This window comes from Anser anser (assembly GCF_964211835.1).
Source record: "Anser anser genome assembly, chromosome: 16".
Classification (NCBI taxonomy): Eukaryota; Metazoa; Chordata; class Aves; order Anseriformes; family Anatidae; genus Anser; species Anser anser.
This window is the reverse complement of record NC_139737.1, coordinates 2331226-2348203: the sequence shown is the minus strand read 5'-3', so window position 1 is coordinate 2348203 and position 16978 is coordinate 2331226. Positions and strand designations below refer to the sequence as shown.

Sequence of the window (16978 nt, the reverse complement as noted above, 5' to 3'; positions counted from 1 at the left end):
ACCCTTTAACACAGACCCTTTAATGCAGAGAGTTTGGACCCGGACTGAAATGCAGGGAGATTTTAAATCGCAGCTTGTCGACTGGCTGAATTTTGGTGCTATTGAAAAACATTCATCGAGTCCATTTTGGTGTCTCTGCTGTCGAGGACAGTTAAAAGGGGACAGAATGGGTGATCCAAGCCAAACAAGAGAAACTCTAGTTCAAACAGCACACACCGCGCAGGTCTCTTATCTCATGGTCTGATACTTAAATTGTTCATTGCCTGATTAAAGGTTAAAAAGCGTATGGAAGAAGCAATCTCTGTTTCCTGTCTCAGGATTCCCTATTGTAACAGAAGGATATGTCCTGGAATACACTCAAAACTGAGATAATTTATGAAGTCCCTCATACTGTACATATTCCAAAGAGCTACTTTCAGGGAAATACATAGTCAAGACAGCACATCTGGATCCTAGAAAGACTTCAGATGGCTTGTGGACAGCTGTCTGTTCCGTGACTCCTGTGCAGTTCACCCAAGCGAAGAAGTGTGCAAAATCCTGGCCATGATTTGCATGACCTGGATACGGATCCCAGCTGCAATCAATAGCAAAATGCCCAATTACCCGTTTAAGTTGCAGAGAATTGAAAGCTAAGTTCTACCGCTAACTGGATCTGCTGGGAATAAACGCTTTGGCAGACAGAAGCTGGAAAGATCATTATTGATGTATGTCTCAAGCACAACCCATTGCAAAATGAGCTAAATTAAAAATATCAGAAGTATGTTTCCTGGAGCTTACCAACAGATAGCAAACTGATGTGGCACTCCCCTCCAGGACAGCTGGCGAATTTGGCTCAGAAAAAACAGGCGGACTCAATCGTACAGGTTTTATTCCTGAAAATTCTTCTGGGAGGCTTGGGATACAACACAAGCCCCACGCAAGCTGGCCCATATCCTCTAAGAGAGCATTTCCCACCGAGTTTCCTTTAGGCCCTGTGTTCTGACCGTCCCTCCCTCTTCCCTCCCCACCCTGCCTCCAGGTTGCCAAGCACAGGCTTAAGTCGCGTTCACTGAGTCGTTTTTCTATTTTGAAGAATGTATTAGATGATGCGACAGTCCAGCATTCATACTCAAAACCTGTTCCCTTTCCTCCTTTCCTCTGACAAACGACATGCCGCAGTCGTCGTGACATAGCAGCTACTTTTTTCCCTCGCGCCATTACCAGAAATCATCGTGTAGCATATTTAAAGGGGGAGAAAAAGTTAATTTAACGTTCAGCTATAGGTTCTCCCTTGCTGACAGGATGATTTGGAATAGCCATTTCCCATAGGTGAGAGAGAAACCTTTATTTCAAGATCCATCAGGCTCCGACGTCCCCTCCTGCTCACGGGGCCTTGTTCCCTCAGGAGCCACCGGAGGATCCGAGGCAGCCTGCGCATTGTCCCTGTCAGCCCCCCTGAAAGCAGCACCTAAAGGAGAGCCGCAGAGCTCACCAGAAGTGCTTTTTGTTCCCACATAATTCTTCCTAAATAGCTTTCAAAGCACTTACAGAGACAGACAAGTGTGAAAACAGGTAACTTGAGCCGGAAAGAGAAGCACGATGTGAGCGAGGACATGGACAGAACAAGGGCACGGGCAGAAGCACAAACCATGACGTGGCCTCTTCAGAGCTCCTGTTCCCTCAGGTGCCCACGATACAGGCAGGAGGACAAAAAAAACCTGCTGTTGAAGTTAATAAGTGCTGCTTTGGTCTCAGGGCTCGAGGTTTCTATGAGCTGGGGGGACAAACAGCAGCAACTACCGGGCTGTGAGGGCATCAGCGTGAAAACAGCAATGGCCCAGTTGGGTCAGCGCAGCAGGGTGCCGGCCTCCTGGGGAGCACACAAGAGGGCAGTAACACGGGGGCGTCGTCATCCATCCCCACCCGGAGATGACCTAAAGGAGCGAAGACTGGGAGGCAGTCAGACGCTGCCTCTCACCACGGGCTTGCGACGTGTTTGTTCTCTTCCAGGGCCCAGCACCTGCTGTGAGCTAATGCTGGGTTAAGCGATGCGGCCGGCGTCGGCCAACTCGAGCAAAACAGCTGCTGCAAAGCTGCCGGCACTCCGCGGATGGCATACGAGAGAATTTTTTTCCTTCCCGCTCCCTGCTGCTCTACATTTTTTTACTACGGTGACATAGTAACGGCTTAAAAATACACAAAGGAGATTCTGAGACCAGCAGCTACATGGGAAGGGAGAGGACTGGATGAGAAAACCTCACAGATTTAAGACTTTTTGCCCAAGAAAATCGGTGCACGCGACGTTGCGGACAGCCAACAAGCAAGGTCTCAGTGGGGCAGCATTTAGGGTAAATGCATATTACCTCTGGTGGTGCACCAGGGGCCCAAAGGCAGGAGCATGTAATGACTGCTGCTCCTCCACAGACAAACAGGGCTCCTGTTTTTAATTTCAGTGGTGCTCTGTAACTTATCAAATCTCCTGCACCAGGGAGTGGAAAGAAGAGAGGAGAGCCAGGGGAAGGTCTGAACTTTACTCAGGATGTTTAAAAGCTCCACGGGACATTCAGGGCAGGCTCCTCTTCTCTCAGCCCACCTCTCTGCATCTCTCCCTCCAACGCAGGGTACAAAGGTTTCCTTATCAGGGTGGTTTATAAACTGTCAAACTTGGATATTCTACAGCCATCCTGCCCGAAAGGGGATGCAAAACAGAAACTGCACCAGGCTCTGCTGCCCTTCCTCTGCCAGGCCGAAGGATTTCAGGAAAAGGCTCTTTTAAAAGCTTTAACTCGGTTAAGGAACTTTATTTCTGTAAATCCCACGGCAGATAGCAGCAATCTCAGAGTTCCTGCATATGGAACCTGAGCTGCTCTGTCCTCTAAACCACGTGCTTCAAAAATTCTGGCCAAACTTCCCCAGCACGTCTCTCAGGGATTTTTAAGGATTTATTCTCTTTATCACTTGAAAACCTATGCAAGTCCTGAGCCAAAAGGTTACCATCTAAGAAACATCAGCAAATTCTTCAGCTCTTGTCGGTTCTGATATGGGAATTGGAGAAACCAAAGTTCCTGGAGAGACCCTTGCATGAGGAGCGCGAGGTCTGACTTCCATTCCGTTAACTCCCACCTATGGGGAACCCGATAACTCCTGCGAGCGTGAGAATAACTGATTCTTCCAGCTTGCTGGCCAAAGCAGGAAATAAAACAAAGTAAATGAACTATCTAAATGGAAAGGTTTCATTTGTAAAAACAGTTGATTTTCAGAACTGAAATATAAAAATGACGTATTTTCTTAGGGCAGTGTTTTTTAGCCAACCCAGTATTCTGGCTCTGAGGACAGCTGTAGGATGCTGTTTAGGCAAAGCGTGAGAGCCTGTTCACCATCTGTGCAAAGCACATCCCTCTTACTGCCCTGGCATCCATAACTACAAGATTAGGGACGGTAGGTGTATGTTCATGCCTATTTCCTTCAGGATCTGTTCATGGAATTCCTGCCCTGGAGGTCCCTACCCAGGAGCGTGTGTAAGCAGTAACCAAAAAGATTGGACAAGTCATGGAGCATACAGATATTATTGAGAGATGGGTCCATCTTTCTCAGCTAGGCTGCATATCCCCATGTAGCAGAGTGGCAGGAGTTAGAAAGTAAGAAGAAGTCTTGCACGTGCCAGGGACCTGACTACATTTAAGCACTGTGAGGACAGCACCTGGCATCTCTTACAGAACTCTGTTCATTATGTGGAGCATTTCTCCTGTGCAAGCCTGCCAGCCTCCTTGGTTTCCCCAGGGTTCAGCTGAAAGCAGCCTGCAGTCACGCTGCTTGGTTTGGTCGATCAGTCTCCTACACGCAGTGGAATAAACTTTAGCAAACGCTGATTTTTAAAATATAGCTTTTAAACAGCTTTCTATGACAAATTACTCCTGCATTGTTACTCTTTCTACAACTTCTTACAATTGACTGAACTTCTTATTGCCCAGTTTTGCCTTCTTTCAGCACTGACATCTTCACTGGATCAGGGACTTCAGATCTTTCAAGGTCAGACAGAAAAAAATAATCTGGACTTTCTCTTGCTGTTTGGGGCCACGAATGTCTGAACCCAGGAAACATGAATGCGTCTGTCATGCAGTGCAGACTCTCAGACTAGCTGGTTTGCCTCACAAAGAGCTTGAACCTAGAAATCTTATAGCTGTTAGCGCCATGTAACAGCTTGAATAATCAGGTCTGAGCCTCAACAGGCCAATTACATCCAGCACAGTGCTGTGCTGACACAGCTTCTGTTTCTGATTTGGGGGCTGGTTTGTTTTCAACTTCTCGGCTACACAGTGCAGATGTACTCATATCTATCTTCAAACCCTCAGCCTTAAGGCAGCAAGAAGCAGCAAAGGCTCCCATTATTTCCTTTGAGCAGAGCAAGAAACTTGTTAATAAAGTAGTGTAGCAGACTGACGTGAGCATGCCTGCCCTGGCTGGGATGCAAGGCTCAAGGAACTGCCTTCTACTCCCATCCCTATCTGCAAAAGGGTAGGTGTAGGTATTTATTCTGTGGCAAAACACAGCGACAGACTGGCATTTGTAAGGACACACTCACTTCAGTAAACATTTGAGGCAACTATGGAAATAAAGACACTTTTAATGCATCCCTCTGCCGTCCAGGCCATTATGGGCTGCTCCAAAGCCATACCTGCTGAAACATCCTCAGGCAGTAAGAGTATGTATAAGGAATCTTCTGTTTTTTAAAGACAGGTTAACTACCAAAATGAAAGTTATTAAATTGTACATTTAGTTAAAAAGGGTAAGACGCATGATCCAGGGTAAAACAGAGAGAATTTTAAAGCTTTAACTGGGTATGGGCAAATTGGCTGAAATAACTACGACCAAGGCTATCCTTAAACCATGATAGCATTTAGTACTAATGTAATAAATAGATAACCTCACTGCAGGATCACTGAGCGGGACTTACAGAGTATTGAGGTTCTTCAGTCTCCTGAAGGCTCCGGGTTGTATCTCCTTGATGTGGTTGAAACGTAAATCTCTGAAAGCAGAAAACACAATCAGTACACTCTCAATATAAATGAGGCAGTAGCAATCAGCAACAAAGGGAGGAGGACTGCTGGGAGACACTGTTGTGTCAGGTCTACAGGACTGGAGAAATGGAGACAACAATCAGGGATGGGGAGGAGGAAGAGGAGGAGGAGTGGGGATGGTGGCTGGGGGGCTACCATTGCCTGCAAAATCGGCTGAAAGCCTGCACAACCAACCCTGCATTTACAAAATTTACAAAATTTATTTTCATTTCATAGAAAACTGAAGGCTGAAAGGGCTAAAGTGATCAATTCCGTGAACTGTGGACAAGGTCTGCTGCTTGGCACGCCAAGTTCATGTACAATTGCCCTTGCATCTCATGCTGGTTTGTAGAGGAACGCACATAATCATGTTGACCCACGTTTTAGGTCCCCAGCAAAATTATCTTTGTCCTAAAATGGTTAAATCTGATCAAATAACCTCATATAATAAGCATTTCACATTCTGCTCCACAGTGCTCCAAGACTCAGAACAGCTTATCGCTGCCTGCATTTCAAATTTGTGCCAACTTCAATTAGAATTAGTGGAGTCCAGGGGATTCTGGCAATTTTCAAGGGCTGTCCATGTATCTACATTGATTTGGAACCTTAAAACATGTTGTTTAGATGGCTAATGAGATAATAAAATAAGAGCTAAGTGGTTTAACCTGGTTAACCAAGTAGAAACACTTCTATAGGGAATGCGCATCGATTTGGCACCTTGCACGGTCCAGCATATTATAACAAATTGCAAAAGACTGACAACAGTTTTTTGCCGTTAGTTTCTATTCAAAGCACAACAATTATTTTTTTTCTCCAATACTGCCTGAACTATCACCTTTAGTGAACACACAGCTATTTCTGTTCAAGACAGCCTTTTAAGGGCATTTGCTTTAAGGGGAAAAACACATGAATGTGCTGAAATGCCTGTCATTCTGGTGGTAAACTAAGGAGCATTCGGAGTCACAGTTTAAAACAAGAATTCTACACATCGCTAAATGTTCAACACTTATTTTTAGAATGAGCTTCGACACAAATTGTGGCCTACGTAAGACTATAACGAAGTGCATTCACTGGCAGATAGCTGTAAACAAACAGAGTGAGTATCCAAGGGGGCTGAAAGGTTTTCAAGCAAGTATTGGAGTGGAGGATACACAGTAAGTAAAGCTGATTTTAGTTTAAGATGTAATGTTTCTTCGGCATAACAGTTTGCAAAGAAGGTTATTTTATGTTAAAAAGAATCCCACTAAGCCTTCTTACTTTTAGGCAGAAAAAATACAGTATTTTTACTGAACTCGAGTTATGCTGAAATATTAAATCTCTGCCTTGTTACCCCATTTACCACTGAATGCAATAGAATGACGGTGGAAGTTGTCTCTTCTCTTGTTTTTTCCCATTTCTGTAGCTTTTCAGCTTTGAACAAAGAAATGAGTAGACTAAATAAGAGAACTTTCTCCCCTTTCTTAGTGGTAAGTATCGTAAACTGAAGAGCTAGAGGGCAGGAAGGCACACAGCTTCAGCATTTTGAAAAAAGTATTTCATATGTAACTTGCAAGCAACATTTGTCCACTGCAAACTCTGCAGTCTGGGCAGATCCCCCTTTAGAATTGCATTTTTTAACAATAATTTTACCTTTGACATTTTCTGGTGCATTTAGTTTTACTTCCATTGTTTCGAATGCATATTTCTTGCTCTCCTTGTTGGAAGGTGTCACAGATCCCTCTTCACTGATGATGTGAATTTGATGCTATCTGTACAGAGCTTTCGAGGCCACGGCTGACACCGTAAAGCCAAATACAATTAACTATCGGCAAAGGCGATAGCACGATGAGCTGTTCTCCACGCTCTCATTAAAAGGAAATGAGGAAAAAAACTAGACCATGAGAAAAGGTGAAGAAATGCAAACTTGATTTATGCACTGTAACACACAGACACCAACTCTGCCTCCCTGGGGGGCTGTGAGGAGAGTGTAATTAGTCCAGGCAGCTGGCTACAGGTAATAGGGGAGGGAACAAACAAATGGGAGAAACACACAGGAGTCAAGGCTGAGGCTGCTGATGCTCGTGAAAGGCAGCGGGACGCGGACAGTGAGGTGTAAACCACCACCTTGGGTCACAGACTGTTGGTGGAAAAAAAAAAATCCGACTATTTTAACGAACACAGCCAACTACAATCCTTCACACCCCAGCATTCACACATAAGAGCACGGCTTCCCCAGCCGAAACTACAAGCAAAACCCAGAACCACAGGTGACTGAAAACGCCTCTGAAAAGCCATCAAAATAAACACAAGCTCCCCCACTCCCAGGATTGCTTTCACTTTGGGTCACTTGCGGAAAACAACTCCATGGAAATGGTGCTGGGGAAGTCTGCAGCTCCCTAAGCAAGTCAGACCTCCTGGAGAGTGGGATTTTTCACCTGTGAGAGCAATAAAGCAAGCCTGGGCTGCAGAGCCTGGCAAGAGCAATCATGCATCACTAATAAAGGTCTCAGCACTGCAGCTTGGCTGCACCTTTTCTATCAGCAGTGTTCCTGCCGGTGAAAAGCACGGGGGCAGAGATGCCTCCTGATGGTTCCCATTGCTGGGTGAGCACCAGGTCTGGTTTCATGCACTGCAAACTCGCAGGAACTTTTCCCCACCACCACCCTCAAGGAGCAAATAATAAAGCTTAGCATGTTATTTTAATGAAATGCCTTGATTTTTCATCCCTTTTCAATTCCAGGTTAAGATCTCCAAATGAGTCCCTGGACCCCAAGTTCTGAACTCATCTGCTTTGCACTCCCTTTGGAAGGGTCACTCTGGTTTGCCTTCCATCACACAACGGCAACAGTCTGAGAGGAACCCGTATCTTCATCCTTACCAATGCATTTAAAAAAAGAAAAACAAACAAACAAAACAACTTTGGCTCCTCCACAGCATCTTCCTCCAGACTTTGCCTTAGCCTTGAGCTCAGCTAGTGAAAGAACACCATGTAAGGCTGCACTGGGAAATTCCTGGCTTGCGTGCAGTGATTGAGAGCATTCCCATTCCCTGCAGAGTTTGTTCCTTTTTACACAGAAACGCTTGTTTCTCCCTATTCCCAGGGTACTCGCTTTGGAAACTTGACGTTTCTCCCAACAAAGCAGCGTGCTTTTCACCAGGACCCACCACGCAGCTGCTCGGGTGCCAGCCTGTCCCAGCTGCTGTGGATGTGAGCAGCTGGGCTCCCTCCCTCCCGCCTGCTTCCTTCACCTTGGGATCTGCAAAACGGGGGGGCCGGGGTGAAGTCCCCTGTGATTTAACTCTCCCCCATGCTTTCAAAGCTGACAGCCTGGGGTTACAAGAGAGGATCCCAGACCTTTTCCTACCTTCACACAACCAGCGCACACCCAGTGTCCTGGGACAGCGGCTGTCCCGCACCACTCAGCACGGATCCCTCCAGACAGCAGCAGCTTGACTGCCTCTGCAGAAAATCTCACCAAATCCTCGTGCCAAAACACCACGGCTCTGGCAGGAAACCGGATGGAATGCATGGATAATCTCGGATCTGCTAGTGAAATAACTCACCTTTCCTGACTGTGGGAACTCTCAGCCCTGTCCCCGAGGCTTACCAAGAAAGAGAGAATTTGCAAATGGCCTGGGGACACAGGTATTTACACTCAAATCTTTACGATCCTCTCAGCTGTTATCAGAGCAATCGTTCCTGAAATCATTGTGTTAAATAATTAACAATGATTAGCATATAAAGCAATCTACAGCTTTTACAAGAAGCTTCCATTTCTGTTTAACTTATTTAGGCTTTTAAAGAATGATATATATTACTGTTACCTAACCAGATAACTAGCTACATGAGGTATTTTACTGCAGTTCTGTGGAAATTACTGGGTTTGCTTCACTGAAGTATCTTTTGTGTTCAAAACACTGCGCACAGCAATGGCGCTGTCAGTTTGGGGCCATTTAACCCAGAAGTGGTTGGGTAAGTGGCAGCCAACCAGCCATTATCACCAAAGACATTGAGAGTAAAGGTTATTTTTACAAAGGGAGATAAGACATCGAGGTTCCTTCCAGTTTTTCCTGGGGTGTGTAAGACATTCTAAACATGATTTTTAAGTCAAGTTTCCCACTTATAATAAGAGCCAGAGCACTTGTCAGGAAGGTGCTCGTTTATCTAACTTATCCACAGAACATTGCAGTCAGCTCTGCAGGTTCCCCCACGCTGCCAAACAGCTACAGTGCTGGCAGGAAGGGAAAACAGCCTTGCTGAGATGGGAATGAAGTCTTCCAGACTCATTGTCATCAGCTCCCCGGCTCAGGAATGTCCCTCTTGCACACAAGACCCCAAACGGCTTTAATAAATGACAGCCTTCATCTGTGAATCCCTACAAGGACAGCTGAGCGTTGTCATCTCTGCTAGGGAGAGGAGACCACAGGGGGGCTCCGGGCTGGGGAGCCAAGTTTCTGCTATTTTGGGGCGTTCCAGTTTAAGACATCAAGATTTGACTCTGAGGAGTGAAGAGGAAGGAAAATACATTCAGCATGGAAATACTGATGAAGAAGATAGTAAGATGATGGATGAAACAGAGAAGAGCAAGCATATGCAGAGAGCCTCGTGCTGCAGAACAAGCTGCTATTCCCTTTTGTACACTTCTTACAGATTGAAAGAGGGATGGGCATGCTAGATTTTAACTAAGAAGTTACCACAGGCATTCCTGAAAAAAGCTTTTTAAAATTTCAGCACCCACAAACAGGGCAGATTTTTAAAAGGGCTCCCTCTTCATCAGCCGGAGCAAGAGCTCGACAGTAATTCAGCTTGGTGCGTTGACTGCTGCTGTGTTGATCCCCCTTCTTCTGTGCACACAAGCCAGCACACACTCACAGGCACGTGTTCAACTGTGCAAGACTACAGCACTCATTTATACAAAAAAAAGTGGTTATTGGCAGTTCTGGGTGGATTGGGACCACCACGGGCACTCCCCACAGCCCCCCTGGAAGCCCAGATACCAAACATGCAACTCTGGTCAGGGTCTGGAGGAAGTCGGGCTGTACGATGTGTCTGGAAGAGTTGCACAAGGCGTCTGCTGGTGCTTCTTCCTTGCCGGAATCATTTTGCCATGCGCCACCAAGCATCCCATAGCTTTCACCAGTAAAAGGCAGGTGCGCAAAACACCTCCAAAACACACTTTTGGCCCTGAACACGTATTAAAGTAGGAAGATTACACAGCAAACTGTTGACCTCATCAATCTTAGATAATTTGAGCTATTATGTATTAACAGCTGGTATGGAGATTACGGTCTGATCCTAATCAAATGAGCTAAATCTATTCTTGGATATTCATGTCAGCAAGGAGGAGTCTCTTAGCCTAATGAATATTTCCTTTGCACCATCTATTCAAGATATTGCCCACATCAAATAATGACAATATTCCCTCCTCCTGAACTGTATACTGAGCCTGATCCAGAAGTGGTAGAAGAAAGTTTCAGTGTGTAAAGATATATTTATTTTTTTAGGAAACCCAAAAAGCAGTAGCACCATGTGAGCTTAAATGAACTGTTAATGGCATTTTTAAATACCAAGTCCCTTGCAGCAAAGATGTTGGCTTTTTTCTTTCTTAAGAGCATGACCATTTCAGTCTTTAACCAGAATATAAATGCATTCTTTCACCAAAAAATACTGATTTCTCCATTCTACTGCTGTAGCCCACTCTGAGAAAGCGGCCTTAAAGAGCACAGGAAAAGTCCTGGTACAAGTATGGGGACAGGGACGTGGTGAGAGCAAAGCACTCAGGGAAAGTGCAGATATTGAAGTGAGAACCAGATGAAGGGGCACTACAGGTCAGTGAAGACAGGATTTCTAAACACTTGAGATAACCACAAACCCAAGAGTTAGGATGATGTCACCAAAAGATGCTGGAATTCTTCTAGGGAGGAAAGAAAAAACATAAAACCTTCAAATACCTTCCCTCCCCATCTTCCTTCTGATGAAGTAACTTTTATAAATAGAACATACAGAAGACCTTGGTCACTTCCAAAGGTTTAATGATGATTAAATACTGCAGCAAAAGTCGGAAGGAGATCACACCTGGAACATCCAGAATGTGTGGGCGTACATTCAATGACTGCATCTAAGACTATCACAGGCAGAGGAAATGACTAATCCATTCTTCATCTGAGAGACCGAAAGCGCACGACAGAGACCACAATGGGAGCAGCATTTCCAAGAACTCATTTGCTCAGTAAGCCTTCCCCCTACAAATGTAGATGGTTTTCTTGCAAATATGCTTCTTAAGACACACGGAGAGTGCTGCAGCCTGTCCCAGCGCAGCCTTCCCTCCTGCTGCGTAACATCCGACTGGAGGAAAAGGGGAACCGAGCAGGCAGCCAACATGCGGCACGCTGCACAGCAATGATGGGAAACAAAGCTCGCCAAAGTGGCCGTGCCCACGCTGCCCAATTAGCGACCAGGTCTGCGAACAACTGGGTCACCTCCCGTTCATGCCAGCAGCGCGTTTGCATCCCAGCTACTGCGCCGTCTTTGCTGGTGCCCTCAGCTACGTTTCTCTGGAAGTCCTCATTCATTACGTGCTATGCATAATGGAAAAAGGAGAATAACCCACGGATAATTGGATTGCAATCCATTAGCTGCCAGCCAGAGGGGAACTTCTTTCCATGGATTTCTTCCCCTCGTGCCCACACGTTTCAAAGTTTATTGTTTCAAATGTCACTCTGTAGAACAAATGACTTCGAAGGTTAAAGACCTATTGAAATTTTCGGAGTGTATGTTTCACAGCTGTTCCCTTCTTTGGGCTGCTGGCTAAAGAAACTGCTCGAATCCCAGCGGTAACCAGCAGATCACATCTGGATAATCGCGTTCCAGTTGAACAGACAGCAGCCAAAATACGTTTGCAGTTAAACACCACGAATTTTTATAGCTTACTTATCTGTACACACGTAGCCATTCCTGCCATCCTATTCTCTGCTCGGGATAAAACGAGCAGACTTCATTACCCAAGACAAATAGTCTATTGCTAAAACCAGACATTGGGCCAGATCCTCGGCTGCACCCAGCTGGGACTGGGAAGGGAGGAGGGAAACGGCGACCAAAGAGGAGCCAGTAACAGCTCATCAATCCCGGAGCTGGTTCCATGCCAGTCCCAGCATCACTCAGAGACGGCCATGGGCTGCTCCAAGTTACGCCAGCTGGCTACCGCCCCGAGGGGGCCATCTGCCAGCAGGGCTTGTTGAAGCACAGCGTGTGCCGGCTAGAAGACTTCCCTGCTCTTCAAGGATTGTTCGAGAGAGGGTGGCACGGAGTCACGGAAGTCAGAAAGTCCCAAACTCCTGACTTCAAAGCAAAGCCCATCTGGAAGCTGCAGCTGTTCGGCGAGGGAACAGAGCTGGAGCCTCGCATCGGTGTTCGAATCTGCAGTCACAGATTCGGTCCTGTTCATACCAAAGGGCAAATGTGGAAAATATCACAATCCCACATTTTCTACTCAGAATAACTCCACGATCAGATATTCTTGCTATAATTCTGAGTGTTCGCATTGAGCAGTAACAGTTCTCCTTCCAAGAGAAAGATTAACGTACCTAAAAGCTGGAGTAGTCAGGGCCTTGGTTAAGAAGCATTCTTTGATCTTTCAGGGTTTTTTTTTTAAAGTTTAATTATTCAAATGGTATTTATAACAGATACAATGGGATGCTGTATGGCAAATGCATTTACATACATTAAATCCTCAAGATTGCCAGAAAGTCAGCATCTTTACTTGCTGCACACCGTAAAAAGGCACGTGATCTGCCAACAGAGAACTTACCAGGCTCCTATTATTCTGTATCTATGGGAATCACTACTTATCAGTATGGGTTTTACTTATAATTATGCAGGCAGTATTAGAAGAGAATATACCAGATAAAACTCCCTCAAAAATACCAGTCTATAAAGACAGTCATCTCATCTTGAAATATGACTGCTTTCATACCTCACACCTATACCATTTAGCTAATGCTTAAAACCCCAGTTTCCCATTCAAGAAAAACTTGTAAGGGGAGAAAAAGGCTGGTGACAAGTTGGAGAGGGAAACTCTGCAAGTTACTGTAGAGCAGATAGCTACAACCCAGCTAACGTGCAACAAACCATAGAGTAGACAGCATTACTCTGCACAGTAACTACATCATCATTAGCCTCAACAGAAAGCAAGTCCAGATTTGGGTCTGCCCCAAGTCGGGGTGAGTCCCACGTAGCCCAGCTGCCATCAGTTTCTGCACCAGCACAGCTCTGGCAGCTAGAGCTAGAGTAGGCATTTCCTTTGTGCCAGTCCTGCTAGGACCTCTGTGGTTTTTTTCCATCCACCCAAGCAGATCTGGATGGCAGCAATTAAAATGCCAGCATCCTGCCTGCATTATGCTCCTTAGGCTGCCAGCAGATAAATCGCATTAGTATTATTAGAGAAATGTTTACAGGAGACACGCTCATATAGATGTTCTGGCTGAGACCAAATTTGGTTTGTTATGGGCACAGAGAACAGCTTCTCAACCCACTAGAGTTGGAAAAGCTTTACAATCAGCAGTGATTTAACGGTTTTGAGATGAATTTTTGAGAAGTCTTTCCTGCTATTTACAAAAAAAGGTCTTCCAAACTAAGGGATCAGCTAAGAAAAGTGCAAAGAGAAAATTCTGTCACTGCAGAAAATTCGCCACTGCATCCTAAAGACACTCTTAAGCATAGGATATACCACAGAATAGGATATACTATACAGAATGAGAGGAAGGTGCTCTTCTGGACCTGTCACTAAGAGCTGTTCAGAAGTCTGGGAGTGGTACATGCCCTTTTCCTACACCTTTTCTGTATGAATGGACACACCCAGCAGCTCCCTCCCCAAAAGGAACAGCAAACCCAACAGGTATATTTTTACTTCTCAAGGAGCTTATGAGATGCCCCGATTGCTGTTTTCTTAATAAACCTTACATGTGGTTTGTATAGTTCAGATTGAAACAGGAAAGCCAAAATTTAAAGTCTACGAAAGAAATAGGGTTGTATTTATGAAAAATTAGGTGTTTTGTTCTGTAGAGACAAAAGCCCGAACTGCTGTATTTCCTCTCTCTCTCCTACACCCATATACAAAGCCTTCTCAAACATAAACTGTGTACCTTTCTATAAGCACAGTTTAATATTTGTGACCTTTGATTCTCCAAAACCTTCTTCCAGGGATTTCACGGCATTCTTCTCATGCATTTTTCAACTCCCTCGATTGTCCTGTTAACAATTAACTGATGCCAAAAGAAGCAGTTTCTTTTCTATGTTCTAAAAGCCTGAAACAGTTTGCAGTGCAGACAACTCTGCACCAAAAAGGAGAAAAAGCATGCCTTTAGCCGTGGCTTTTTCTTTCTCCTTCCTAGAGACCAAGCAGGTAAGAAAGGCAGTAAAATGAATAGCTACTCACAGTATGTTTGTCTGGGGAGGGATGTCGGGGATGGTTTCCAGCATCAGATGCATGCATCTCACCGTAGTCCTGAAGCACAGGCAGCGACTGGGGCAGGAACAGGAGAAACTAAGCAAGAGGAGAAAGCACAAAAAGCCTAGGAGAGCTGAAGATTTGATCAGCATGGTGTTTGCCCGAGTGTATTTTCCTCAATTCTGAACTGCAGGGAGCTGACAAAAAAGTTTCCCAGCCCTGAGGTCCGGGAGGAGGGGACTCATCAGCATGTGTTTGCAATTAAATTAAGGCAGTTTGACAGTCCAACCGCCCACCCTCCCTGCCATTATGTACATCATTGAAGATCAGACTGTTCCCACCTCTCTTTAATGGTGGTGTTGAAATCTTAAGTCTTAATTTTGATTTATTCTTGCCTTGTTTCTTGTTTTTTAACAGCAGGTTAACTCCTTAGCCATTTATCTAAAAGCATACAGAATGCACCTTTGTGGACAATGACAAAAAACTGCTAGGGCTCGAATAGCCTGGGATCATGCTTTTATGTCAAAATTTTTGCCTTAACACTCACTGCAGACTAAGGATGGCATCTTATCTAATAGCCTCTGTCAAACGTAGCAGGCGGTATGACTTTTAGGATAGTTATTGCATGTATGTATAACATCTGGTAAAATACATCTCCCACTATTTGTGGGAACTTGGAGTGCTACAGATAAGGGATTTTAAAAGGGAGACCGCTAACAAAGATAAATAACCTGCAAATAAAGAGAAAAAAACCCTGACTGCATGCTTTCTGTCATGTTACACAGTAAAATCTGATTAATTTCAAAGACTTTTTAGCTAATGTAGTTTCACACTACAAAGATGTCATTTAGAAAAATGTTAGGGCTCTGGAAAAAACAAGGGCAATTGAGGTGTGAAGAGGGAAAGAAACAATGGAAACAACCACGTTTGAATTGCAGTAACTCCTGCAGGAAATACAGGCTTCTGTTTATCCCATTGAAGGATAAGAAAATTGAGGTGCAAAAGGGAAGACTCGCTCCCCGTTTAATTAATCATTTTTACCATTATAAGGAAGCTTAAGAGTGCCAATGGCTTGTCTTTAAGTTTTCAGTTATTACTATACAAGATCCCAAATGCATGGTTTTAACAGAAATGTGAAACATTAAGGCTCGTTAGGATATAAAGCCACATTAGGAAGTCCAGACGCGGCATCATTTCATATTACCTGGAGGACCAACCCAAAGTTCTCTATGAATCTACAAGTCTGCCTTATGGTGTGAACTGCAAAACAATTAACATGGCAAAATGGTACTTAACCACAGCGACATCACCTCTCTGGTTCTCTTTTCCCCTGGGATACTTTGTCACTTGAGCATTTGTGGTCCAAGTGTTGTTCTCTGTAGTTTCTTTTCAGGTGGTTATTTTTGCCAGTCTCCCTCTCAATGGCCCTGTAAATCAAGGCTTAGAAAGCACCTTCCAGAATAAAATAATAAGATTATTGGTCTCCTCCTCACCCAGAAAACTTGCAGGTATTTAGTTTCTGCTGACACATATGCCGTTGGACAAATTGCCATTATACAATAGCTGATGCATTATACTCGAGCACTTAGAAATTTAAGCAGGAGTCATTTAATACACGGTAAAAGCTATTTTCTTCTGGCCAGCAAAGGACATTATGCAGCAGGTTTCTTGCCTCTGATGCTCAAGCAATCTGCTGGTTGTTTGCACTTGCACCGCTTTGAAAACCAGGGAAATTGTTGAACTCCCCCCCATTCCCCCGAGGACCAACTCATGCTTTTGAGCATAGTGTCCTCTAGTGGCCACCTTTCTTACCAAAACAGGTCGTAAAAGAATCAGCATCTGCTCCAGCCTTTAAATAACACCCTGAGTGCTCCAGGTAAGTGACAGCTTTTAATTCCGATTTGAGAGGTCATGTGCAGCTCCCTCCTGCATGTGCATTAAAAAAGATGACGCAGGTTGTCACTGAAATCTGCAAGAATTAAGTCATATTGTCCTCCGCTCTGGTCCCCGGGCCATCTGTTTCCAAAACATGAACTCTGTTAGGACAGGATAACTACCTAGGAGCTGCTCTGTAAGTATTTCTAGGAAAATAAGCAAAACCACTCTTCTAACTGTGTTTCAGCATTTATGAAATTCGCCATCTTCTGTCGCACAGTTGGATGCTTCACAAACACACCACTTCTGCCCTCTGCCTCCGATTATGTCCGGCTGCATGAACTATGAGCTCTAAATCAACCACCTGCAAAAAACATTCATTCCCTTCCAGGTTTCTTTATAATGTTAAGAGAACTCAGTCATGTTTCTATACGCACTTGTCTTTGCAATGTTCAGGGCCTGGTTGTGCAGTTGATGACAGCTTCCAGATGGATGGATGGGTATTTACTTCTTTTGTGGGATATGGATATTTGACAAAGGCATCAGATTTAATAATGGCCATACAATAGGGAATAATTTGAATGCATAAAGGCAAGTTCTGCAACCCAAATCTACTTAGGAGCAATCTTCACTTGAAGCATT

General features: G+C 44.6%; 1 protein-coding gene across 5 annotated transcripts in view; it reads right to left on the bottom strand.

Moving 5' to 3' along the window:
* The window catches only part of LOC310882411 (peroxidasin homolog), a 46078-nt gene extending 29175 nt beyond the window's left edge, over positions 1-16903 (bottom strand). For 2 of the 5 annotated variants that reach the window (XM_083801136.1, XM_083801138.1), the window contains exons 1-2: positions 14450-16903; positions 4934-5005 (exon numbers count right to left, since the gene is read on the bottom strand). In XM_083801136.1, the coding sequence (XP_083657262.1) occupies positions 4934-5005; positions 14450-14613 (236 nt within the window). In that variant the 5' untranslated portion in view covers positions 14614-16903. Of the gene's footprint in view, positions 1-4933; positions 5006-8579; positions 8620-14449 lie in introns of those variants that run through there. The other 3 variants (XM_083801134.1, XM_083801135.1, XM_083801137.1) reach the window with 3 other exon arrangements.
* Positions 16904-16978: the final 75 nt, after the last annotated feature.